Source organism: Pleurodeles waltl, chromosome 7, assembly GCF_031143425.1.
Source record: "Pleurodeles waltl isolate 20211129_DDA chromosome 7, aPleWal1.hap1.20221129, whole genome shotgun sequence".
Classification (NCBI taxonomy): Eukaryota; Metazoa; Chordata; class Amphibia; order Caudata; family Salamandridae; genus Pleurodeles; species Pleurodeles waltl.
Genome location: NC_090446.1, coordinates 1,541,144,801 through 1,541,172,354, shown reverse-complemented (window position 1 = coordinate 1,541,172,354; position 27,554 = coordinate 1,541,144,801). Strand labels below are relative to the sequence as shown.

Sequence of the window (27,554 nt, the reverse complement as noted above, 5' to 3'; positions counted from 1 at the left end):
AGATACTTATCTAATTTGACGAGTCTGAAAAGTGGCTTAACTGACCTGAAGCAGACAACTGTTTGGGAGACAAAAAGTGAAGGATTCTCAAAAGTAGGATTTTGGTTTGGAAACTTGGGAAATGGATTTGTGAAAATGGTCCTGAAACCTTTGACTGTGATAGTGTGCATAATTTGTGCACTTAGATTTTACAAGGCTAACCATTTTTTGGAAAATGCAAAGAGCAAAAAATAAACAGAGGAAGGAAGAAATGGAAATGGAAAATATGAGAAACAGATATTATCAGATGATGAAGAGAATTGACAATTATCGCAAAGACAGATGTATGCATTATCAAATCCAAGTTCTTCTGATGAACCTGATCATATTCTTAATTGCCCCATTTGTTTATGCTGTTCAGTACTAATATGCCCAACTAATTCTGAATTGCTGATTTGCCCTATCTGCCGCCTGTGGTCTGTGCTGTCCTGATGATGCTGTCAACTGATGCTGGAAGAAGGTGACCGCTCTGCTGGGGAATCATTGCTGTTAGCTGTCCTATGAGGAGAAGCATAACTAAATCTGGTTCTTGTTTCCTTTAGCTTAGATAACTACACCAGTGTATTTTTATAGCAGAGTATCCTAGTTAGATAATTTTTCTAAATTATTTTTGTCTCTTTATATTTTTGTTTTGCCCGCATGTGTTAGCCCATTCCCACACATGCAAGTATAAATTTGTGTTAGAGATAGGTATGGCTCAGTCCTAAATCTGAAATTGATTATGAAAAGTGCATTTTGGTGATTTACTGATGTCAACATCATCTGTTGTGAAATTTGATTATAATGTGCATAGTGTTATGTTGCTAATTTATGTTATTCTTTTGGGGTGTTTAACAGTCTTGATGTTTAGTACGTTAAATATTTTCAGACGTTTCAGCCAAGTTATGGTTTTCATCTATGTTTATAATTTAGTTTTGCCCGCCATGTACGTGACATTGATTTGGGGATTGTAATTTATTTATTTTGGAGTTTGTTTTAGTGTGGAATAATTCATGGTGTCTAGAATTGATTATGGTTTATGTTATAGATTTTTGATTGACCGATTATGAATACTACACACTTCGCCAAGTCCAAAGATCTAGTCGACCTCTATAGATGAGAATAGTGATGGTGTCTCACCTAAGCGCTTGTGGCTTCTGAACCTGAGGCAGGAACTTCCACGGGTGCTCTGACCACAAGCTCTCCATGAAATCACAGATCAACGCTGTCTCCTCCCTCTGCTTCCTCACTTTGCCTATGCTATATAAGATATTCAAGTGGCTACCTCTACACATGAGACACACAGGGACACAGGCCCTCATCACCTATGGACTATGGCAGCGCCCTCTATGTAGGAATTGCGAGGCACCTCCCTACAGACACTTCAGATCATACAGAATGGCGCAGCCAAACTCGTTATCGGCCTTCCGCGATGAGCCCACACCCCACCTCAAGCAATTCCACTGGCTCCCTGTACAGAAGAGATGCCAATTCAAGATGCTGACCCACGCACACAAAGCTCTACACAACCAAGGACCGGCGTACATAAACCACAGCCTGAACTTCCACCAACCGTTGAGAAGACTACGCTCTGCTGCTCTTTCACTTGCCCATACTCCCCACATCTACTGAAGCAGAAGTGGAGTACACTCCTTCTCTCACGTTGCAGAAAAAACCTGGAACAGTCTCCACACATACCTCTGGACCATCACCTCTCTTCTCGAATTCGGAAGGGCCCTCAAGACCTGGCTGCTGGAATAAGCCTCTGGGACCTGCAAGCGCCTGGTTACCCTATTGGGTGATTAGCTGCACTTTATAAATCCTGATTGTTTGAGTGATTGATTCTGGCTGTCCGAGAAATTTCCTATCTGCCTGTCTCTCCTGTGCTCTTGCCAGTCTCCAATCTTATACTGCCCTCTTGAACAAGATGATCTCCATCCCAATAGACTTTTTGTAAACCATATACCACCATGTAAAGACTTTTCTTGCTTATAGGCACCTGATGTAGTCTCCTGAGAGCAGAGAATCATGTGGCTTGGTTCTGAATAAGGAAGGCTCTTTTCAGTTGCTTCAGGAGGAGGCTGTCCAATGGAGGTCCTCAGTCTGATGAGTGATTAGCACCATCAGTGTGCATCTCAAATCCTGACTGAAGTTGGTCATAGAGTTTGTTTCCACCAGTTTGACCTGGTTAGAGATATGTCACTGGTTAATGTCAGCGGTCATCGATGTGAGATAAAGTTCCCATAAAAGGAAGACAAAACGCTTTTCTAACAGTTCGAAGAATAACAGAAAGTCATCTACTTGACATCAGCCATATGTAGGTATACAATGCAAACCATAACTAGGTCAGGGCCTGAATTTTCTTTTATCAGTCGAGGATGAGAGAATGTGATCAAATTGACAATGAATTGCAGAATTTCAACATTTCAGAAACAAGTTTCCCCTGTCTTTGGTCAACAATACAGAATACAGTGTAACCAGCCTTACATTTTTGATGTCAGACTGTATTTTGTAGATTGTATGCTTGGAATTTGGAATTTTCATCCAAAATTCACATTTTTAAGACCTGATTTTTCCATTCCATATAATGCCTATAATGCTAAAATAACTAATATATAATATGAAAGGATGTTAGAAATGGGGTCACTGGTTGGCAGTCAGGTTGCCTCCTGTCCAAGCAAGGACCCTCACTCTAGTCAGGATAAAGGAGAAACACACCTGGTTAACCACCACATACCTCCTTGGTGGCTTGGCACGAGCAGAAAGGCTTAACCCAGAAGCAATGTGTAAAGTATTTGTACCAACACACACAGTAATGCAGTGAAAACACTACACAATAGATACCACACCAGTTTAGAAAAATAGGTAATATTTATCTAAATCAAACAAGACCAAAATGACAAAAATCCAACATACACAAGTCAAAATATGAATTTTAAAAAAAATAGGGGCCAGATGTAGGTAGGTAAAATTTTGCGAATCGGAAATAGCGATTCCATGCGAATCGCTATTTCCGACTCACAAAACCAAATGCAAGTAAGACTCGCGATACCAAATTGCAAGTCGCAGAGGTGTCGCACTGCATTTTGCGACTTCCACTTTTAGCGAGGTCGCAATTTGCGACCTCGCTAAAAGCGAGATCGCAATTTGTGAGAAGGGTGTCACAAATTGCGGCTGACTCGCAAATTGACTGCAGTTGCACCACAACAGTTGGGAAACTCACTTCCTGGCTCTTGGTGATGACATCAGAACCAGGAAGTCACCAAATAGACCTAGAAGGAGGGAGGACCACACCCATCCCAAACTGCTGAGCCACACCCAGGGGTGAGGAGCTGAAGCAACCATGGAGGAGACAGGCAGTGCTGGCAGAAGGAGAAAAATTAAATTTTCAGACAAGGAGTTGGAGGTCCTTACAGAAGAATGCTGCCTGCACCATGACAAACTCTTAAGAAAGGCAGCAATGAGTGTCCCTGACACTCAGAAGAAAAGATTATGGCAACAAATACAAGAGAAAATCAATGCCATTGGGGTAAGCCACCGCACCCTAGAGGAAATCCGCAAAAGGTGGTATGACCTGCGCTCCAGGACCAAGGAGAGGGTTGCGGAGCGCATGAGGGAGATGAGGGGCACCGGAGGAGGCCCATCCACTGTACCACCACCCACAGCCCTGGAAAGCATGGTGGAGCAGACACTGGAGCCAGAGGCCATACTGGGCATGGGAGAATTGGACACTTCAGCGCCTGGGACATCAAAAAGTGAGTACCATGAGATATGCTTTGACACCCCCAAATGCAGTATACACACTATCCCAGTACACAGCAGCAGGCACCACCAGACTAGCTCCATTCCAGTCTAGCAACCTCTAGAATAGTGCATTATGGGCAATGTAGTACAGTAGTCCAAATATAGGCAAATGTTTATTATGAGGCATAAAACAGATGTGCGAGAATGACAGTGTATCCCCCATGTCCCACAGGTCTCCCACAAGACACCCCCAGCAGCGAACGAAGGCAGGGAGAGGAACATGGGCCATACCCACAGCAGGAGCCTGCCAGTGACACAGCAGGGCCCAGCAGAACACCACCAGGGTCCATGGAAGATCCAACGCAGGACATGGAGGCAGCAGGAATAGCACCAGGGCTCAGCCCCACAGAGAGGCGCAGAGAGTCAGCAGCTGGAGCAGTACGCAGACGCCGGCGCAGAGTGCAGTCTGTGCCTCGGGATGATGTGGCAGAAGTAGAGTTTGCGGGACGGAGGCATCACTGATTCAGGGTCAGCGCCTGCAAAACAGACAATTAAGGGCAATAAACAGAAACCTGAATAGACTGCAGACCACAATGACCCATGGGATGGCAAATGTGGACAGTCAGTTCCAACACATGAACCAACATCTAGGGAACTTGACACAGGCCATTGAACATTTGGTCACTGAACTTGTGGCAGACAGGGCACAGGCAAGGCGCAGGGAGCGCAACACTGCCGCCCGCTTTGACAGACTGGCAGCATCCATTGGGTGCCTTGCCACTAATACCACATGCCTGTCAAGGCGTACAGTCAGCCTCCAGGTTGAACTTGGGCATTTCACAGGGGATGTGGCACGGGGACTTGGCCGCATCAGCCATGCGGTAGACCTAATGGAGAGCAGGCAGGCTACAAGAGGCACAGGGGATACACCGCAGGACAGTGAGGAGGGGTCGACCATAAGCAGTGTGTCTGCCAGCGATTCCCATGTGCTGCGGAGTAGCAGTGCATGGCAGGGATCATGGGACCCACCAGGAATGAGCCATGGTGGCCGCAGTAGGAGGAGGGTGTGAGCCACCAAACTGTACTCTGAATAAGGCACATGCATTTAATGTGTCTTAAATGACAATTGACAATTCAAGACTGTGGCATACAGCACTATTCTATATTTTTCATAGTTTAGAAATAAAAAGGTTTTGTTTGTTTCACTACATAACTGGGCTATGTGTGTCTGACATTAGTGAGTGTGGTCACGGTTGCCACGTACCTGCCAAAGTATTGGGTTGCAATGTGGTTCCGTCTCTGTCTGCCCTCATTTGCGATGCTTCTATCCCCAGGCTGTCGTTGCGGTAGCTCTTGCTCCTCATCCTCCGTGTCTGTGTCTTCAGGGGTGAGATGTAGCTCATGTCTGGTGGCAATGTTGTGTAGGATGGCACAGGCGGCAACTATCTTGCATGCTGTTTCTGGGGCATACTGGAGTGCACCTCCACTTTTGTGGAGGCATCTTAATCTTGCCTTTAACAAGCCAAAGGTCCTCTCCACTACAGTTCTAGTCCACCGATGTGCACTGTTATATCGCCTCTCGTTCTGATTGCCAGGTGTTAGGTACGGGGTTAGTATCCATGGTCTCAGGGCATATGCACTGTCACCTGTTTGACAAAAAAGGCAAATTTAGCAGGGCATCACAGGGTTACACAGTGACCTGTATGTAAGGCTTCAGAGTGTAGTCAGCAATACCTAATGGATATCCGTCTCCAAACTCCCCACGTTCTAGGCGTTGGTGTATCCCACTGTGCCTGAATATGTATGAGTCATGTGTACTCCCTGGATATTTAGCTACAATGTCAGTAATGACATTATGGGCGTCGCATACCACCTGGATGCTTAGGGAGTGAGTACATTTCCTATTGCGGAACACATATTCCAGATTTTCAGGAGGGCAAATTTGTATATGTGTCCCGTCCACACACCCTATAAAATGGGGAAAGTTGACAATTCTGTAGATGTCCAACTTAGTGCTGTTAATTTCTGCTTCATTCCTGGGTAGGTGTATATATCTGGACATGTGTGTGAGTATGGCATCTAGGAAACATCTGAAGAATCATGAGAGTGCACTTTGGGATACCCCACCTGCCACAGCAATCACCCCCTGATAGCTACCCGAGACCAAGAGGTGCAGTGAGCATAGCACTTGCACATGTTTAGGGATGGCGCTGCCGTGCATTGTCTGTCGTTCAAGCTGAGGATTCAGTAGTTCAATTAATTCTAAGATTGCAGCACTATTCAGTCTATATTTGTCATATATCTCCTCCTCAGTTTGTTGAATTAGTGTCTGCCTGGCTCTGTATATCCTCTCCTGTCTCTGCCTCTTCCTCCTCTGCTGGGCGGCCTGGACTCCCCTCCTCCATGTTATCACGTACAGTTCAGCCATTTTGAGTCACCCAGATGCCTTCTGGGTCTCCTTTTTAGGGTCGAGCCTGCGTTGCATGCGCTTGCGCATGCGTTTCGCAGGGAGACTCTTTTGTATTTATAAAAGGGCTCGGAGCCCTGTCAACTTCACATCAGTCTTTTTTATTGGTTGGTGGGCTTCCCTTATCAAATCTGCTTGCTTTCATTAGTCGAAGGCACGCATATGGCATGCCTTTTCCGGTGGTTAGCCCTCCTCCAGCACAGCGACCAAGTACAGAAAACATGCGAGGCTCGCTGTTTTCCATCGGGCTTGTGGACTTTTTTTTCTCTAATTTACGAGCCCGATCTCGCTTGGCAGAAGTCGAGCGCTTTAGGTACTTGATTTCACTTTTTCGGGTTATGTACATAAATGCACTTTTGCCCGATAGGCGAAAAGTCGGGTTCGGAGTTTACAACGCGATAAGCTCTAACATGAGCAAACGCGAGACCCGATGCATTGTAAATGCTTGTATACTTTGGTTCTGGTTACCACCTGTTCTGAATCAGTGGTAATCTGGATGTGCAAAATGGGCTTTTTGTGACCAGTCACAATTTGCGACTGGCTTTTGCATATGGTTTGCGACTTGCAATTTTGCGACTTCCTATTTGCGGGTCGCAAAATCAGGTCGCAAATTTTGCGAGTCGTGCAGTGTCGCACCGCTATTTGCATTTCAGAAATGGGATTTTTGCATCCCAGTTCGGATTTTGCGAGGTCGCAAATAGCGAATCGGGCCATTTGCGACTCGCAAAACTTTGCTACATCTGGCCCTAAGAGTCTTCCTCCCTAGAAAATCCTGAAATGTTAATTTTACACAGAGTATCTGGTTTGTGTAAAAAATAAAGCTGCAAGGGCAAGCGTGCGTGGAAAAAGTCAATTATGCGTCGATTCATTAGTCACAAGTGAGGCCGTGCATCATTTTTTCTCCGGTCTGGTCGGCAATGTGCTGTTTTTCTACCTCACAAGAGAGCGATGCGTTGATTTCTGAACATGGCACCTCAGATCTGCGCCGACTAACGATGACTTTGACGCCCAGGTACGACGCCTGAGAAATCCAGTCGCACGGTGTTAGAAAACCGTACTGCGTGGGTTTGCGTCATTATCAGCAGCTGCAAGTATGTGCTGTGGCATTTCTCCAACCACAATGCATCGATCTCCCAGACGCGATGCACGTGGAGCGTCGATTCTTGCCACGAAGCGGGTAGCGCATCGTTTATCAGCAGCGTTGCAGTTGTTGCGTCAAAAATTTCCCCGCACTGCATTCTGTTGGTGGATTTCAGCTCTCGCTCTGCCAACTTCTCCTTTCAGGGCCCAGGGACTAAATAGGGCACCACTTGGCAGGGCAGGAGTCCCAGCAGAGAGTCCAGGTGCTGGCAGAGGAAGCCTTTGATGGCCCTGAGACTTCAAAACAGGAGGCAATCTCAGTTCAAGCCCTTGGAGATTCTTCTTCAAGCAGGAATGCACAACAAAGTCCAGTTTTCGGGCCCTTTCGCAGGCAGAAGCAGCAACTGCAGATTAGCCCAACAAAGCATAGTCACAGGCAGGAGCATCACTTCTCCTCAGCTCTTCAGTTCTTCTCCTTGGCAGAGGTTCCTCTTGGTTCCAGAAGTGATCTAAAAGTCTGGGGTTTGTGGTCCACTACTTATACCCCTTTCTACCTTTGAAGTAGGAAAACAAACTCTCTGTTGTTCACAAGATCCTGTCTTGTCCAGGCCAGGCCCCAGACACACACCAGGGGGCTGGAGACTGCATTGTGTGAGGGCAGGCACAGCCCATTCAGGTGTAAGTGACCTCTCCTCCCCCCCACTCTAGCCCAGATGGCTCATCAGGATATGAAGGCTACACCCCAGCTCCCTTTGTCCCCAACTATCAGTCTGACCCAGTCAGGGAATCTACAAACAGGCAGTCACAGAATGGTTAAAGCAAGAAAAGCGGCATTTTCAAACTAACAATTTAAAAACCAAGTGTACCAAAAGATGTATTTTTAGATTGTGAGTCCAGATACACCAGACCCCAAATTTCTAGCTGCTCTCAAAGGGAATCTGTACTTTAAAAATATTTAAAGGCAGCCTTCATGTTAACCTATGAGAGAGATCCACAAACAGGCAGAGTCACAGAATGGTTTAAGCAAGAAAATGCTTACTTTCTAAAAGTGGTATTTTCAAACAGACAATTTAAAAACCAACTTCACTAAAAAATGTATTTGTAAATTGTGAGATCAGAGACCCTACACTCCAAATTTGTATCTGCTCTCAAAGGGAACCTGCGCCTTAAGGATATTTCAAGGCAGCCCCCATGTTAACCTATGAGAGAGATAGGCCTTGCACAGTGAAAACCTAATTTAGCAGTATTTCACCACTAGAACATGTAAAACACATAAGTACATGTCCCACCTTTAACATACACTGCACCCTGCCCATGGGGCTACCTAGGGCTTACCTTAGGGGTGCCTTACGTGTATAAAAAGGGATGGTTTAGGCTTGGCAAGTGGGTACACTTACGAAGTTGAATTGGCAGTTTAAGACTGCACACACAGACACCGCAGTGGCAGGTCTGAGCCATGTTTACAGGGCTACTAATGTGGGTGGCACAACCAGTGCTGTAGGCCCACTAGTAGCATTTGATTTACAGGCCCTGGGCACCTCTAATGTACTTTACTAGGGACTTACTAGTAAATCAAATATGCCAATCATGGAAAAGCCAATTACACATATATTTTATATATATAGGAGCACTTTAGCACTGGTCAGCAGTGGTAAAGTGCCCAGAGTACCAAAAACACAGTCCAGCACACAGTCAAAACATAGGAAGCAGAAGCAATAAGACCGGGGAGACCATGCCAAGGATGCCAGGTCTAAGAAAGGATATATGCAATGACAGTAAAAATCTTTTTTTCATACATCAGCATTTTAAAAACTATATTAAATACTTAATTTTACTTTCAATATTAAGTCCCATTATATTTTGACATCATGACATTCTGGCCATGACATTTGTGACCTATAATATTTTTAATTCTATATTTTGGTAAAACACTATGAAAATACTATTAAATAATTGTTGTAAAAACGTGCATTGCGGTCCTATAAGGGGCGTTCCATTTGACCCTAGAAAGGGTGTGACCTGTGGCAGATTGTGGGCAGTGCATCCACAACACTGGCAGGCACAGGGCAACACCTACACTGACGTGTGCATTTTTTCAAGTTAAGGACGCTCTATTTTTTATATGGAAGAAAATATAGTAATATTGTGGATTTATAAAGAATAGTTAGGAGCAATTGTCCAGAAACCATTCAGCTCGAGGTCAGCATAAGGTAATTCATTTTATGATTTTATTGAACACACACTGTTAACTTTGTAGCATTTTATATAGTTAATTCTGCCATATGAGCACTTTCATGCTGTGCTTTGGCACTGCCAGTTGCTTATGAATCTTGTAGTGTTTCAAATGCATAACACTGACATAAATAGGAGGCACCTGTTATTCACTGTACGCAATGTACTTAATCGCTAAACCCTGTGATGTCAACTGTGTTAAACAAGCATTGGCAAAGCTAATCGATTTAGCCTATGTGAGATTTATTGTCTTTGTCAATGCTGTGTTCCACATCACCCTGTTTAATCTGGAATACCTTTGAAAAACATTAAAGCCAAAGAGCTATGAAAATCACTGCACACAGGGTATGTCACACTGCCTTAGATACGGTTGACATATACCATGGAAAAACATGCCCAAGCAAATATGTTTTATTACAAACTGGGCTAAGCAGCAAAAGATTGCAGAATCGATTTCCATTGAATGCTTCACCAGACCCTACTTCATTCCAATTAAATAAGGAGACTAGAAGCCAGGGAGCTGCGCCATTGTGCATAAATTTGTGCAAGTCTTAACAAAAGAAATATTTAGCCAGAAACTTCTGTAGATAGGGTGCGAAGGGACCCCGCTTCCCTTCCTCTAATACACTGTTTCATCACTTGAATACAGACAGATAAACAGCAAAAAAGTGTGCTCGTTCCACAGTGAAGATGGTTATTATGATAATGCCAAATGTATTTTGTATCGAACCTTGAACAACTTCTGACTGGTGGAAAAGAACATAAGTGAGGTGACGGCCGGGTATGAGTGCAGCAGCCCTGGGTGTGAGCTGAGGCTGGCTGCACTTCCAAGTAAAAGAAAAGGCAAAATGGTGGACGTGCAAAGAGAAAGAAAAAAAACACCTATCCGGCCTTTGACAGTGTGCAAGGGAGTCATGCAAGGGTTGCTCGACAAATAATAAAACCAATAAGTAATATTTCTCACTTGAGTAGAAAGACTGCAGACGTGGATTCCTAGAGTCTGCATTTGTAAAAGTATTTTTAAAAAGTGTCTTGGGAAGCATGTGCTCAGTGGAAGGGTACTGGCCAGCACCCAGTGGCCAGTGACAGGAAGGAATACTTGGTCAAAGCTCCAGTGACGGCATGGGAGGCAAAAGCAGAGCAGGAAGTGTAAGCAGACATGTTAGTCAATGAGAAGCTCATAAATTAGAGCAACTTTGGACTGAACCAATGGTAAGTTCAAGTAAGCAAGGGGCAGGTTCTAAGCCCCTTGTAAGATTTTTTTTTTTGCTATTAACAAAAGACTTCGCGAGCACAGCACACACACATACGCTGTGCAGGTGAAACTTAAATTGGGGCTGTGGGAGACTGCTCATGGTCTTTCCAGATACACTGACTTACTCTTCACACCTAGGTCTGGTTACATGGACTCTTATTGACATTTGATCTGATGATGTAATCATCGTACATGTGCTGGAGCCCTTGGCCACGAACATATGCTGGTGTACTTTCCCACCCTCGCTAATCACTGGGTTGCTCCTGCTGCTCTGTGCTGCCCCTGTTCATCTGGTGATTGCACACAAAAAGCAGAGAGCAGATACTGACTTGCTGCCTGTGACAGCAACACAAGTATGTGAGAGCTGTCATTATTACCAAAATCTGCCTTGTGACATACCTTATGGATGAGTCTGGAAGTTGTGATGTCCCGTCCCCACTGAAGAACGGATGTTCACCACTTCTGACTTCTTTTCAAACCATTGATCTTTGAGACAACAGTTCAGCTCTGATAATGCAGCTTCCATGTTGTTTAACCCAAAAAGCTATTCACTAATGGATTGTCTTTCTACAAGAGCTGGTAATAAGTAAGACACACAAAGGGCCAGCTTTACTTTGAAAAGAAATGTAATGCAAGTCAGAGGCTGGCTCTGGGATGAGTTACATTTTTTCGTGTTAGGGGTATGGGTGGAGCACGGGTGCTCCTTTGCATTTATGGAATGGAATGCACAATCCCAGATTACTAGAGGCAGTAATCCAGGAATTGCACCAAAATGGTGTCTCTACCACAGAAAGGTGCAATGAGGAGAAATAAATGTATTTCTCCTCATTATTTTCTCTTTCCATGTGTGTGAAGGCAGACAACCACAGCCAAGATATCCTGATCTTCTGTCGTGGGGCCAGGTCAAAAGATGATTTCAGATTAACAAAGGCCACATAACGATGGCCTCTGTTGATCAGAACTGTTTTCCAGTACAGTAGGACAAACCTAAAGACCTGCGGTATTATGCTGGTTTTATTTCTAAATACAGCCTGCAAGGGAGTAAGGATGTTATTATCCTAAGATCGCCCGGCAAAACACCTTTTGTACAGAGTCAAAGAGGCTAATGGGCCTATAATTGGTTGGTAGACTCTGGTCGCCCATCTTGTATATGGGGACCACCTCAGCTGCCTTCCACAATTCAGAAATGGAGGCCTTTCTTGCTATTAATTTTGAGAGTTTGTATATACATTTAGTCTCTTTCATGGAGAAACACATCCTCTGGAGTACCAGCGGGGCCTTGGGTTTTGCCATGTACTATGGCCTCAATAGCTCTAGCAATGTCTCCCAGGCTAAACTAATACTCCTGCCCAGAGAATGAGGCTGGAATAAAAAAACTCATGTGAATAAGTCAGTGATTTATTTTTATAAAGGCTTGGACAATGATCAGCCCACACAGAGGTTGCGATGTGGTTTACAGCTTGAGTTGACACAGGGTTTGTGCCCCAGGTTACCAATGGCCAGAACTTCCTTAAATCCTTGCTTAAATAGGCGTTTGCTAAATCCCTCCATCTTTCCTCATTGCAGTCTCTTGTGACCTTCATTTGGGCTCCCTTATAAGCTTTTCTGGCATCATATATAAGACCCTGATCTTTTGACCTTACTGGTGAGATCAGCTGCTTCCTGCTTAACCATGAGTTCTGGCCTCGAGGTTTCTTCTTATGATTTATTGGAGGCCCACAAAATAATTAGCAATATGTTAAAAAAACTAATGTACATTGGTGGCTCTTTCAATAAAACCAACCCCTTTGCTTATCACCTTTGGAGTCTCAGTAAATGTCACTAAATCAAGATAGATGGAAGTATGAGTGGTTTTTTGAAGTACCAGATGTGACCCTTTTATCCGACACTTGTCGTCAGAAAGTACAACTTCCTTTGTAATTTGAGGGGCAGAGAGGTCGGATTGCTGCCTTTCAGTAAGTGCAGTCATTGTGATATGAAAGGGGTTATGAATGCTTTCTGCTCTATCTCTCACTATCATGTTGATGACATTTTGCCATAACCTCAGGTTTGCCAGTATATAATCAATGCGGCTAGCACAATTCGATCTAATGTAGGACAGCCCCTATCTTTTTCTACCATTAGCAGCACAGGCCAATTTCTAGTGTCAAGGCTTTTAGCTAGAGGGCTATCTATGTCCATTTTTTTTATAGAGGCCAAGTCCATTAGAGGTATGGCCCAAAGTTCATCCTCCTCTCTCGTCTATGCAACATCCTTCCTTTCTAGGGACTTGAAGGGCGTATTAAAATCACCTACTAGAATCAAGTAAAGATAACGATCTCTCTTCTCCAAATGATCTTCAAGGATTTGTAAAGTCTTTGATTGTTTGCATCCCTTAGGGCCATTAGGATAGATGTTAAATAGCTCTACAGTCGTCCTGTTTTTGCTGCCACTGATTGAAGTGCCCAAAATATTAGGGCATTCTATGGGAATCTGGTTGATTGTACAATAGATAGATACCGTAACCCATATTGTCTGGCCTCCTGGGGGCCTTCCATGACAGGTGGGGATGGCAGGGACCCAGTAGCTGGTGTACCCAGCCTTAAACACAATTTCCAGCCTCCACGTTTCTTTAAAGGAATAAGAAATTACAAAACAAATAAATTGCTTCATTGAAAAGCAATCACCGAGATGGTGATCTACTGGTCGCACTAGGGCACCATCCCTGTGAGAGGAGCCATTCTCAAATGGGTTGCAAATTGCAACCTGCCTCATGAATATTAATGAGGCAGGTCTCTTGTGACTTGTGTGATTCCTGTCTCGGTTTCACATACTCTGTTGTTCGCTCTGATCGCCCACCTCTCTCATTTCGTTTTTCCGATGAGTCCTGAAAGGAACGAGATTGGCGGGTATCAGTATATTGATATCTATCAGGCATTTTTATATTATCTCTATTTCTGAGATTATATCCGTTCTCTGTGGTCTCCATACGCGGAGATTCTCCCCTCTCTTTTTTAGGAGTTTGTTGTTTTTTATCCCAGCGTTTCTTATTACACTCAGGAGCCTGCTTGGGAAAATCTTTAGTTGATTTGCCCTGAAATTGTGGTTTAGATGGTCTGGCCCCTAAACTGTCTCGACCTATGCTAGAATAAGTCTCTGCGATTAATTTAGGCAGCTCGCATTCCTGATCTTGTTGCAGAACGTCATGGAGCCGCATGCGCACTGCAAGTGCGACCGCTTCCCCTTTAAGGTTACTTAAAATGATTGAGGAAATTGTGGCAAAATTGCCCATCAAGTGCATCCCCAAATCCAGGTGCTGGGGCAGCCCCGTACTCATCTTGAATTTCTTTCAACACCTCCGGTAAATTGGCAAGTGTTGGTGTACCATGCACATTTGTATAGAGCGCAGCAAATACTGTGCCCCAAGTATTACAGTTATCCACTGTAGGGACCATCCCAAAAGGCAAGCACATTGTTAATAATCTGTGTTTATCCTGAGGTTCCGTATGGGGAAATACTGCTTCCAGCGCATTAATTTTTTGTGCTAACCAAAATGGAGTTTCCTCCCGTTTGGCAGGTACCTTACCCATGATCGAATGTATAGTCGCAGGGTTTATACCTGGTGTTACTGCATGTGGATGAGCTGGAGCAGCACACGCTGGGTTTGTGTTTAATGTTTGCATTACAACTTGTACTAATCGTCTATATATCGCTGTTAATTCTATATATAAGCGACGAACCTCAGCTACTGCTAAATTTGCAACCCCAGGATGTGGTGTATAGGTGGCCAATAAAGGCCCGGTAGGACTATTGTTACTTAGAGGACCTAACCTTACTGGTAAAATTGTGTGGCGTAGGGCACCATCAAGCCAATTATTATGTTCTTGATAAGATAAAGGTACTTCTAAATATGAGTATGCTCTGTATTGTACAGGCGCATTTGTAAGTGTATAACAATGAAATGTATTTGTGTTCCCATCAACTGCTGGAAATGTGACCCAAGAAAAAAAAAGTTCTGTTCTATAAGCTACATGGGCATCCACCACAAATGTGACTGGACCCCCCTGGGGCATCAAGCCATTCACTAATAGATGTGTAGTTAGAGGTTGTCTCATGTTAACCGCTTGCTGTACCTGCTGTGGATTCGCCCTTATAAACCAACTTCAGAGAAGGCACACCAAAAAGGGTTTCCCTTTTAAAGTTCAAGCTTGAACAACCTCCAGCTTTAGATAGGATAGCCTACGTAGCTGAGGGTGAAAATCCTCAGTACCATGGACGCATCCGTATATGGTATTGAGGTGTCACTATATATATTGAGACAGAGATACTCCAGAGGACCCGAAAATTAGAGCATGACCAAACGTTGATGGCGCCATGTTGTGTAGGCTCTCATTATTCTAATGAGACAACTGTTTTTTGAGCGGCAGAATCTCCCGCAGTGTGGGAGACTTAGTCTAACCCACTGCTGGTGACACCTGTCGCTCCAATCTGGGTTTTGCTCCGGCTAACTAGCAGTGCCTCATCTCTACCCAAGGATAGGGATGACTGGGCAGCCGAGCGCATGACATATTTGGCTTCTCAGGGAAGTCGTGGTCACTCAGGTCTCATCCGGTTCTCTCGTTTACAATTCAGTCTCATATATCAATGACAAATAGAAGCAGTATATGTTTCAATAATGAGTTTAATAAAACAACTGCATCTTAGATAGCAAAGCGTGAGCTGCAATAACCAGGACGACACAACATGACAGTATTAGAATTGTGACGAGAAAAGTGAAGCATAAAAACAACGCTATCATATTGTCACTATTGTCAATGGACTAATCCCTACCTGGGCTAGGATAGAGCACAGCATGTTAAGCTTGAAGTCTGCCCTTCAGGTTCCCCTGGGAAGACATCAACCCCCATACCTGAGCAAAGACCTGCGGTCTGCGTTAGCGTCTGTAGCGAAGCATTCAGCAATCAGCATACAGTCGTGTTTTTATAATAACACAGCTGATATTCTGAGAAAGTGTCCCTACGTAAAGATGTGTATTTTCTACGAATGTTGGAGACTAAACTTCTACCACGTTCACTGGCAATGTACTGTGCTGTAGCCTTGGAAAAAGCTCAGAGTGATCAAGAATGTCTTGTTTGAGAACAGAGTGCTGGCCTAGGCAAAAACAGTTAGATAGACGGAAATAAAACAAGACCATAAAAATGGTTATTGTAACAATAATAAGACGAAGCTGAATAAAATATATCTAGTTTAAAGTGCACAGCGGCCTAGTGTGTTAAAATAACGTGCATGGAGCTATAACTAAAATGGCTACACAACACTAGGATCTGCGAAACATAAAAGTGCATGTCCTACATTTTACTTTCACAGCACCCTGTCCATAGGGATACCTAAAGCCTACCTTGGCAAGTAGTTTTAAATGCCAAGTCCAAATGGCAGTAAACTGCACACACCGGCCCTGCAGTGGCAGGCCTGATACAGGTTTGAAAGGCTACTTCTGTGGGTGGAACAATCGGTGGTGTTGCAGGCCCTACTAGTAGAATTTAGTTTGCAGGCCCTGGGTATGTGGTATAACACTTTACAAGGGACTTGCAAGTAAATCAAATATGCCAAAGAGGTGTAAACCAATCATACCTTGATTAGAGAAGAGAACACATGCCTTTTAGCACTGGTTAGCAGTGGTAAAGTGCCCAGACTGCTAAACACAACAAAAAGATGGTCAGAAAAAAGGGAGGAGGAAGGCAAAAAGTTTGGGGATACCTCTGCAGAAAGAGCCATTTCCAACACTGGAGCTCTCACCTGCTGCCAATATATGGGACCTATGAGTGTAATGAGAGGAGACATCTGGCCTTGTGCTGTGGTCGGGCCGTCTCTTGTACTTTTCTCCTGCTAGAGTGTTTTAATTACAGTGGGTTCTTGCCTGCTACTAATATTGACTGTAGATTTGTCATCTATGGTGAGAGGAGAATTTGTTTGTAGAGTTATTGTGGGTGGTATGGTCTTTGGGGAAGGTTGAGGGGGCGGAATCTGCAGGTGACATTAGCCCCAATACAGTTTTTCTTCATGACACCAAAAACAAACAATTATGACCGCCTGGTACTCAGTATGAGAGTTCATAGGAAGTGTAGGGGTGCCATTGCTGTTCTATATGCCCTGTCATGGTCTGGGTGAGTCATCACAACACACCTGGGAGAGAGATGTGAGAATCCAGGCCTTTAAACATCAATTCTAGAGAACCAACAATGACATGTCACTGGAGGTAGCTTGTCATACAGACCCCTGCAATAGCAGCACAGAACCATGAGCTGTGACAGTTTGGACCACAGCACTGTTATCATACAGATTCAGACGAAACCTATAAGACCCAGGCCAGCTACTAGGTTCAGGTGTACCAACCATGAAAAGAAGTGAGAGCCGTGTCCAGGCAAAGGTCCAGAGCCTCAGATTGTTTTGGCCAAACAAGCAGCAGCCTGGCTTCTCCTAGAGATATAGAGGTGCCCACCGCTCAGCGAACCACCACCATGAGCCACAGCAGCAATTCCAGCTGCACCACATCATCACCACCCAACACAGCACTTATGTTTAAGAAGCCCTAATAACCCATCCAGATACCCAACAAGGGCAGGTCCTCGTTCATTGGAAGGGCTCTGCCTATTGGTAACAGAAATCAATATTGTGTTTGCGTTTTGTGTTTCTGCAATTATCCTACCTGTTTTTTAAAGATTACCCCTTGAAAAGTAGTAGTATTATGGCTGTTTCACCAACCTAATCCTTTAGCACTCCTTAACGACTAACTACTCAGGGCTATTCACATGTCCCCAGAATATTAATATTTCCTACCCCCCCTGGCCTCTCCCCTCTAACAATAATGCTTCCCTCCAGAGCCGCGTTTAGGGCGTGGCAAGCTGTGTGGCTGCACCGGGTGCTGACCTTGATAGGGGGGCCACTGACCTCAGGGGGGCGCTGTGTTCAGCAATAAGTTACAAACCTGCAATTTAAAAGCACCAGCTGAAAAGTTCCTTGTGCATCCAGCCTTCAGAACGCAATCAAAATGTCAAGATAACTCTTGTGATTAATGTTCATGTTGGGGAGAGACAGATGGGAGTTTTGCCTAGTGACAGCTTAGACTCGCCATAAAGTAGCGCAGAGGGTTAATATGCCTGCTGCAAAAAACAGATCGGTATTTTATATGGAAAGCTGAACGGATTAATAAAGTCAGTCTTTACAAGTGCTTTAAAATAAATGAATGTATGTGAAAGGGGAGTTATGGAGAGATGAGGGACAGTTTTCCGGTGGTTGTGAGCGAATCGAGGGAGTGGTCATGGGGTGGGGGCCACCAAATAACACTGTGGCACAGGGCGCCGCCAGCGCTAAAGCCGGCCGTGGTTCACTCTGTTCGACTCACGGCCACTGCAAAAAAAGAGCTCCTTTCCCATTGGCAGGAAAGGGGAGACTAATGTCAGTGGTGAGTGTTTTTACAAGTTTCAAGCTATGTTTTAATCCCTGTTTCACCTCTTCTCCTGTCTTTCAGTCTGCCTCGGTGTGTGCATCCTTCGGGCATCGGCTCAGGGGGCAGGTGCAGAAGTGATTGATGCTGCGGTGGGAGAGACGGCCACCATCCCCGCCCCGGTCACTGTGAAAACATTTTCATTTTCCTGGTACAGAGGGACCGCGGTGGCTGCTTCTCAGCTGATCTGCACTTACTTCGTTTCATCACCAGAACAGGTGAACGGACCCCAGTACACGGGTCGGGAGAGCGGCCGCCCGGACGGAGCTTTACAGATCAGGGACCTGCGGACAAACTACACGGGGAATTACACCGTGAATGTGATAGTGAGTGGAGCATCCCCGGTAGAAGCTACCAGACAGCTGAGGGTCTCCGGTAAGTGCACGACCTCTGCCCGGAAGTCGATCTTTCGTCTGAGGGGAGGATTATATGTAACATTTGATCTTTCTTCGCCTAGGTATTTTATGTAACTTTACGTGGACAGCTTGAACTGTTCCATTGGATCATTGACATGCTTTGTGGCCCTAGTAGTTTAAATCAATGCGAAGTGCCTAACAATGACCGCACTGTATCAGATACACATGGAATGAGGAGGTGCTATGGACCCGTTTGGTGACCCCTTAACAAGCCTGTAGTCTGTCAAACTGTAGGCATCTTCACAAATGGGTCTTTGGGAGTTGGAATTCCTCAGCGAGCTCTGTGCTCTTTCAAAGAGCTAGCGCTCTGTGTTCACCCTTGTACGTATTTCTTTGTGTGTATTTAAACGGTTTGTCTGTATTTAACTGGTACGCCATTTGTGAGAGGTGTTGCACTCTGTACTCAGACCACAAGTGGGGGACTCTAAAGAATCTAATGTAACTGCATATAGTTTGGAAGGAGCCAACCCTGTCTCCTTTTGATCCGGATATATTTGCGAATAGCAGCATCAGATGGACGCACACCAGTGGTGCTGGGAACCTATCCTTTATCATGATAGAGAAATTACTGCTCACCAGTATTTCCAAGTATTCAATCAGGATGCATCTATTTTGTTGATACATGCTTCCATGTAGTATGGGATGTTAGCGGCATGGCCTCTGATTAAGTCGAGTTTATTTTGTATCCTGAGAAACAGGAAAAATCAATGTGCAGGAATTGCTGAGGGTCAGCAGCACATCATCTGCATATAGTAAAAAATTAAGTTCTCCAGCTGGGGTTGAAAGCCTTGTCACACATGCAGAGCTTTGAAAAGTGATGACCAGTGCTTTCCACGCTACGAGGACAAGTAGAAGCCATAGTGAGTATCCTTGTTTTGTTCCTTGTGTGACTTGAACTGGGGCTGGTAATAATCCATTGCAGATGGTCTACCACTACAGAGCATTGTACAGCCATTGTACCATTCTCATGAAAATCAGACCTATGCCAACTCACTCAATGGTTCGAAAAAGGTACAGCAACTCTACCTGATCAGAAGCTTTCTCAGAATCAACGAGAGGAGTAGCTTGTCATCCATATCCACTCTAGTCTGCCAGAGTAAGTGAGATAAGGTTCCCATTATGAGGTGAGGAATGTGGTACAAAACTGACTTGATTGTCATGTATCAGAAAATGTAAGACTTTACCCAGTCGGGTTGCCGAACCCTTTGTCAGAATCTTCACGTTGCATTTTAACAATGTGAGCCCTATTGAATTCCACTAGCAGGGATTTGGAGATCCTGGCTTCCCTGAACATTTTTGTAAAGCCTGGTCGGATTTTCGGTTGTGTGATCTTGTAAAATTCCATTGGGCAGCTGTTTTCCCCTGTCTGTGATTTTATAGCCTCTCCCACTTCGTCTTCCATTATATCCTGATCTAGCCACTCTCGGAATTGATCAGGCAGTGTGGGCAGGTGAATCTGTGACATAAAGATTTCTTCTCTTTCCATGTTTTCTGTATAACCAGACGAGTAGAGCTGTGAGTACTAGGTTGAAACGTCTTGTAAGGGGTTGTGAGAGGATTGTCACATCTTTATTTCGTGGTATAGCCTTGTGGGCTTCTCTTTGTTGTAGCTTCATAGCAACTAATCTGCCTAGCTTTTCACCTTGCTTATACATGTCTGCCTAATCCTAGTCAATGCTTTCTCTCCTACCAGGGTGCATATAATATTTAATTCATACTTTTTTGCTGTTAAATGCATTTCTTCAGGAGTCGTCCTGCCATGGATCAGAGTTGATGCATTGGTTCCGATGAATCCACAGAGACTGGCAGAACACCTTAAGTCTGATTCCAAGGGTCCAGGAATGGGATGGCATCACTTAGCAGGTTAAACTCCCAGATTGCAGAGTACAGGTGCAGATGCAAAGTTGTTGGAACCCTGTTATGCCTCTGAGGCTTCAGATCAGGAGGCCAGCCAACTAGCCCTTGGAATCACTGTGTTTTCTGAGTTCAAGAGATGCAGATCCAATCCTTTTCACCCAGGAAGGAGGCAGCAGGTCAGCACAACAGGGTAGCAGTCCTTCATAGCTCCAGTCCAGCAGAGTGGCTGTCCCTTCAGCAGCACAGCAGTCCTTCTTCCTGCCACAGTATCCACAGTTCAAGACGTGCATTCAAGCATGCATTGGTGTCTGAGGTCCATTATTTACACCCAGTTGTGGCTTTGAAATGGTAAGAAGTTCTAGAGACATGCCTTTGAAGTGCATAGGTGCCATGTCTTCCTGAGCCTGTGTAGGAGGCTGGACTGGCTTGTAGTGGGTACCAAGGGGTACGTACACCTTGCACCAGGCCCAGGTATCCCTTATTAGTGTAGAGGGGTGTCTAGCAGCATAGGCTGATAGAAAAGGTAGCTTAGCAGAGCAGCTTAGGCTGAACTAGGAGACAAGTGAAGCTCCTACAGTACCACTAGTGTCATATGCACAATATCATAAGAAAACACAATACACAGATATACTAAAAATAAAGATACTTTATTTTTATGACAATTTGCCAAAGTATCTCAGTGAGTACCCTCAGTATGAGGATAGCAAATATACACAAGATATATGTACACTATACCAAAATATGCAGTAATAGCAATAGAAAACAGTGCAAACAATGTATAGTCACAATAGAATGCAATGGGGGCACATAGGGATAGGGGCAACACAAACCATATACTCTAGAAGTTGAATGCGAACCACGAATGGACCCCAAACCTATGTGACCTTGTAGAGGGTTGCTGGGACTGTAAGGAAACAGTGAGGGTTAGAAAAATAGCCCACCCCAAGACCCTAAAAAGTGGGTGCAAAGTGCACCTAAGTTCCCCAGAGAGCACAGAAGTCGTGATGGGGGAATTCTGCTAGGAAGACAAACACCAGCAATGCAACAACGATGGATTTCAAGATGAGAGTACCTGTGGAACAAGGGGACCAAGTCCAAGAGTCACGATCAAGTCGGGAGTGGGCAGATGCCCAGGAAATGCCAGCTGTGGGTGCAAAGAAGCTGCCACCAGATGGTAGAAGCTGTGGATTCTGCAAGAACGACAAGGGCTAGAAATGTCCCCTTTAGAGGATGGATGTCCCACGTAGTGAAGAGACTTGCAGAGGTGTTTCCGTGCAGAAAGACCGCAATCAAGCCTTGCTAGCTGCAAGAGTCGCGGTTAGGGTTTTTGGATGCTGCTGTGGCCCAGGAGGGACCAGGATGTCACCAATTGCGTGAGGAGACAGAGGAGGCGTCCAGCAAGACAAAGAGCCCACTCATGAGCAAGCAGCACCCGCAGAAGTGCCGTAACAGGCATTACGAAGTGGAGTGAACCGGAGCTCACCCAACTCAGGAGGTCGTGCACTGCAGGTTAGAGTGCCGGGGACCCAGGCTTGGCTGTGCACAAAGGAAATCCTGGAAGAGTGCACAGGAGCCGGAGTAGCTGCAAAATACGCGGATCCCAGCAATGCAGTCTAGCGTGGGGAGGCAAGGACTTACCTCCACCAAACTTGGACTGAAGAGTCACTGGACTGTGGGAGTCACTTGGACAGAGTTGCTGAGTTCAAGGGACCTCGCTCGTTGTGCTGAGAGGAGACCCAGAGGACCGGTGATGCAGTTCTTTGGTGCCTGCAGTTGCCGGGGGAAGATTCTGTTGACCCACGGGAGATTTCTTCGGAGCTTCTAGTGCAGAGAGGAGGCACACTACCCCCACAGCATGCACCACCAGGAAAACAGTTGAGAAGGCGGCCGGATCAGCGTTAAAAGGTCGCAGTAGTCGTCTTTGCTACTTTGTTGCAGTTTTGCAGGCTTCCAGAGCAGTCAGCGGTCGATTCCTTGGCAGAAGGTGAAGAGAGAGATGCAGAGGAACTCTGATGAGCTCTTGCATTCGTTATCTAAGGAATTCCCCAAAGCAGAGACCCTAAATAGCCAGAAAAGGAGGTTTGGCTACCTAGGAGAGAGGATAGGCTAGCAACACCTGGAGGAGCCTATCAGAAGGAGTCTCTGACGTCACCTGGTGGCACTGGCCACTCAGAGCAGTCCAGTGTGCCAGCAGCACCTCTGTTTCCAAGATGGCAGAGGTCTGGAGTACACTGGAGGAGCTCTGGGCACCTCCCAGGGGAGGTGCAGGTCAGGGGAGTGGTCACTCCCCTTTCCTTTGTCCAGTTTCGTGCCAGAGCAGGGCTGGGGGATCCCTGAACCGGTGTAGACTGGCTTATGCAGAGATGGGCACCATCTGTGCCCATCAAAGCATTTCCAGAGGCTGGGGGAGGCTACTCCTCCCCAGCCCTGACACCTTTTTCCAAAGGGAGAGGGTGTAATACCCTCTCTCTGAGGAAGTCCTTTGTTCTGCCTTCCTGGGCCAGCCTGGCTGGACCCCAGGAGGGCAGAAACCTGCCTGAGGGGTTGGCAGCAGAAGCAGCTGCAGTGAAACCTCGGGAAAGGTAGTTTGGCAGTACCTGGGTCTGAGCTAGAGACTCGGGGGATCATGGAATTGTCTCCCCAATGCCAGAATGGCATTGGGGTGACAATTCCATGATCTTAGACATGTTACATGGCCATGTTTGGAGTTACCATTGTGACGCTATACATATGTCGTGACACAAAGTCCGGGGAATTTGCCCTGAACAATGTGGGAGCACCTTGGCTAGTGCCAGGGTGCCCACACACTAAGTAACTTAGCACCCAACCTTTACCAGGTAAAGGTTAGACATATAGGTGACTAATAAGTTACTTAAGTGCAGTGGTAAATGGCTGTGAAATAACATGGATGTTATTTCACTCAGGCTGCAAGGGCAGGCCTGTGTAAGAATTGTCAGAGCTCCCTATGGGTGGCAAAAGAAATGCTGCAGCCCATAGGGATCTCCTGGAACCCCAAAACCCTGGGTACCTCAGTACCATATACTAGGGAATTATAAGGGTGTTCCAGTATGCCAATGTTAATTGGTGAAATTGGTCACTAGCCTGTTAGTGACAATTTGGAAAGAAATGAGAGAGCATAACCACTGAGGTTCTGTATAGCAGAGCCTCAGTGAGACAGTTAGTCATAACACAGGTAACACATACAGGGCACACTTATGAGCACTGGGGCCCTGGCTGGCAGGGTCCCAGTGACACATACAACTAAAACAATATATATACAGTGAAATATGGGGGTAACATGCCAGGCAAGATGGTACTTTCCTACAGCCTGGCTCCAGGCTAACTTTAGGGGGAATTCATCCCTTTGTGTGGAGACAGGACACAGCCTATTCAAGTGTAATTGGGGCTGGATCCAGTTCCTCCCGCCCATCCTGCCAGTGATGGCCCATCCAGTCACACCTAAGCTCCCCATTGTATATGGCTGTCTAGGAGGAATACACATAGCCCAGCTGTCAACTACACCCAGGCATTTGAGCCAGGCACAGACTGCAGGCATCAAATGGCTCAGGCCAGAAAACGGACACTTTCTAAAGGTGGCTTTTTCAATATTGCAATTTAAAATCCAACATAATCTTTGTTAGAAATGGGGTCTTTGGTTGGCAGTCAGGTTACCCCCTGTCCAAGCAAGGCCCCTCACTCTAGTCAGGGTAAAGGAGAATCACCCTCAATTAACCCCTGCTCACCCACATGGTAGCTTGGCACGAGCAGGCAGGCTTAACTTCAGAAGCAAGGTGTAAAGTATTTGTACCAACACACACTGTAACGTAGTGAAAACACTACAAAATGACACAACACAGGTTTAGAAGAATAGGTAATATTTATGTAAACAAAACAAGACCAAAGCGACAAAAATCCAACATACACAAGTCAAGTTATGAACTTTTAAAGAATAAGAATCTCAAATCCTTTAGAAAACAATGAGAACACTGTTAGTGTAAAAAAAGTACCTGGGTTGCGTCAAAATAACACCGCACGGGGGAGTGTGTGTCAGAAAAGGCCAGCGATGTGTCAATTTCTCACTCACAAGCAAGACTGTGCGTCGTTCCTCCTCCAGTCGGTTCGGCGTGCATCGTTTTTCCTCTCCGCAAGAGAGTGATGCATCGACCCGGACAGGCACTGTGGGCCCAGGCGGGCGTTGCGTTAATTTTCGGCGCCCAGCGATGTTGCGTCAAAATCCAGTCACACGGTGTTAAGAAACCACGCTGCGTTGTGCTTGCGTCGTTAACAGCGGGTGTTGCATGTTGTTTCCCTAGCCCGTTGCATTGATCTCCCAGCCACGATGCAGGTGGAGTGTTGATTTTAGCCACAAGGCCAGCGGCTCGTCGTTTTTCAACCACAAGGCAAGTGGTGTGTCGAACGTTTCCACACACAGCAGTCTTTGCGTGGATTTCTGTCCTTTTCCATCAGCTGCACCTTTCAAGGGCCCGGAGACAGGTTAGGGCACCACTTGGCAGGCAGGACTCTCTGGAGAAAGCCCAAGTGCTGGCAGAGAGACGTCTTTGTTGTCCCTGAGACTTCAACAACAGTAGGAAAGCTCAGTTTCAAGCCCTTGGAGATTCTTCACCAGAGGGAAGTCACTCAAACGTCAGTCTTTGTCCTCTCTCAGGTAGAAGCAGCCACTGCAGGCCAACCCAGCAAAGCACAGTCACAGGCAAAGGGGCAGTACTCCTCCTCCAGCTCCTCCAGCTCTTCTCCTTGGCAGAGGTTCCTCTTGGTTTTAGAAGTAACCTTATTTTCAGGGTTTTGGGGGGCTCTTCTTATACCCTTTTCTGCCTTTGAAGTAGGCCTACTTCAAAGATAAGTCTCCGTTGTTTTCAAGATCCTGCTTTGCCCAGGCCAGGCCCCAGACACACACCAGGGGGCTGGAGACTACTGCATTGTGTGAGGGCAGGCACAGCCCTTTCAGGTGTAAGTGACCACTCCACTCCTCCCCTCAGCCCAGATGGCACATCAGGATATGCAGGCTAAACCCAAGCTCCCTTTGTGTCACTGTCTGAGGAGAGATGCAAACAACCCAACTGTCAAACTAACCCAGACAGGGAATCCACAAACAAGCAGAGTCACACAATGGTTTAAGCAAGAAAATGCCTACTTTCTAAAAGTGGCATTTTCAAACACACAATCTAAAAACCAGCTTCACTAAAAGATGTATTTTTAAATTGTGAGTTCAGAAACCCCAAACTCCACATGTCTATCTGTTCCCAAAGGGAATCTACACTTTATTCATATTTAAAGGCAGCCCCCATGTCAACCTATGAGAGGGATGGGCCTTGCAACAGTGAAAACCGAATTTGGCAGTATTTCACTGTCAGGACATATAAAACACATTAGTTTATGTCCTACCTTAAACATACACTGCGCCCTGCCCCTGGGGCTACCCAGGGCCTACCTTAGGGGTTTTCCTACATGTACGAAAAGGGAAGGTTTAGGCCTGGCAAGTGGGTACACTTGCCAAGTCGAGTTGGCAGTTTAAAACTGTACTCACAGACACTGCAGGGGCAGGTCTGAGCCATGTTTACAGGGCTACTAATGTGGGTGGCACAACCAGTGCTGTAGGCCCACTAGTAGCATTTCATTTACAGGCCCTGGGTACCTCTAGTGAACTTTACTAGGGACTTACTAGTAAATCAAATATGCCAATCATAGATAAGCCAAGGTAACCTATAATTTATACAGGGAACACTTACACTTTAGCACTGGTCAGCAGTGGTAAAATGTCCAGAGCAAACAAAACAGCAAAAACAGAGTCCAGCACACAGAAACCAACCTGGGAAGTAGAGGCAAAAAGTTAGGGGAGACCATGCCAATGATGCCAAGTCTAACAACCCTAAATTAGGATTGTTCATTGTGATTCCAGTGACATCAAACATGAATAGGTTACCTGTTCTTATTTAGAAATTGCACTTATTAAAAATAATAAGTGAACTCCAATGTTATTCTATGTGAGAGGTAGGCCCAGCAGTAGTAAAAAATGAATTTAGGAGTTATTCAATATCAAGAGATGTAAAACCTAAAGGTACGTATCTTGCTTTTTAAAAACATTGCATCCTGTCCTGTGGGCTGGCCCAGGGCCTACCCTTGGGCTGCCACATGCTTTCAAAAGGAAGGTTTGGGCCTGGCAAAATGTTTACTTTGAGGTGGGTGGCCTAATCTGTGCTGCAGGCCCACTAGTAGCATTTAATTTCGAGGCCCTGGGTACAGGAAGTGCCACCTTACTAGGGATGTAGACATAAATTAAATATGCAAAATGGGTATTAGCCATTTCAACCATGTGTTACGGAGAGAGCACAAGTAGTTTAGCACTGGTTAACAGTGATAAAGTACACAGAATCCTAATAGCCAACACAAATCAGTTTAGAAAACAGGAGGGTGAAGGCAAATAAAATCGGGATGACCCTGCAGAAAGGGTCAGGTCAAGCATTATTTTGACCCTCATTCATGGCAATAAAGTATTGAGTTAGTGTGGTCTCTGAGGGAAAATATTCAGTTAGTTATCTTGTACAATATAGTCTTGTATCATGTTCGAAGTAGGGAGTGTGACTTATCTCTGTCTGTTTGGTGCAACATTTTCTTCTGTGTATGAGCTGTATCAGTCTTTCTTCTCCTGATTGCAATCATTACGGGCTGTTTGTATTCCCGATCTGGGGTATTGTGGAATAGCTCTATATTGTTATTAGAGTTTCCTGTATTTTACAGCCCAGTTCTGCTGGATCTTGGAATTCCTTTGTTTGATCATTCATAGTCACTATCATAACAGCTGGCTCAGAAATCCACATCTTGTGTCTAGGCAGTTCAGGATGGGGCAAAGAAACATGTTCTGCCTCAGTTGTGTTTTGTAGGTGAACTCATCTGATAAGGAGATCCTGCTATAACTAAGTTTATGTGTTCCACGTTGTAGGAAAGTACCACCTTGCCTGGCATGTTACCCCCATATTTTCACTG

The 27,554-nt window shown here is 45.4% G+C and overlaps 1 protein-coding gene across 1 annotated transcript in view; it reads left to right on the top strand.

The window, feature by feature from the left end:
* LOC138246666 (carcinoembryonic antigen-related cell adhesion molecule 5-like) overlaps positions 1-27,554 on the top strand; it is a 152,502-nt gene that overhangs the window by 7,267 nt on the left and 117,681 nt on the right. The window contains exon 2 of the mRNA XM_069201412.1: positions 18,304-18,654. Within this exon, the coding sequence (XP_069057513.1) occupies positions 18,304-18,654 (351 nt within the window). The remainder of the gene's footprint in view (positions 1-18,303; positions 18,655-27,554) is intronic.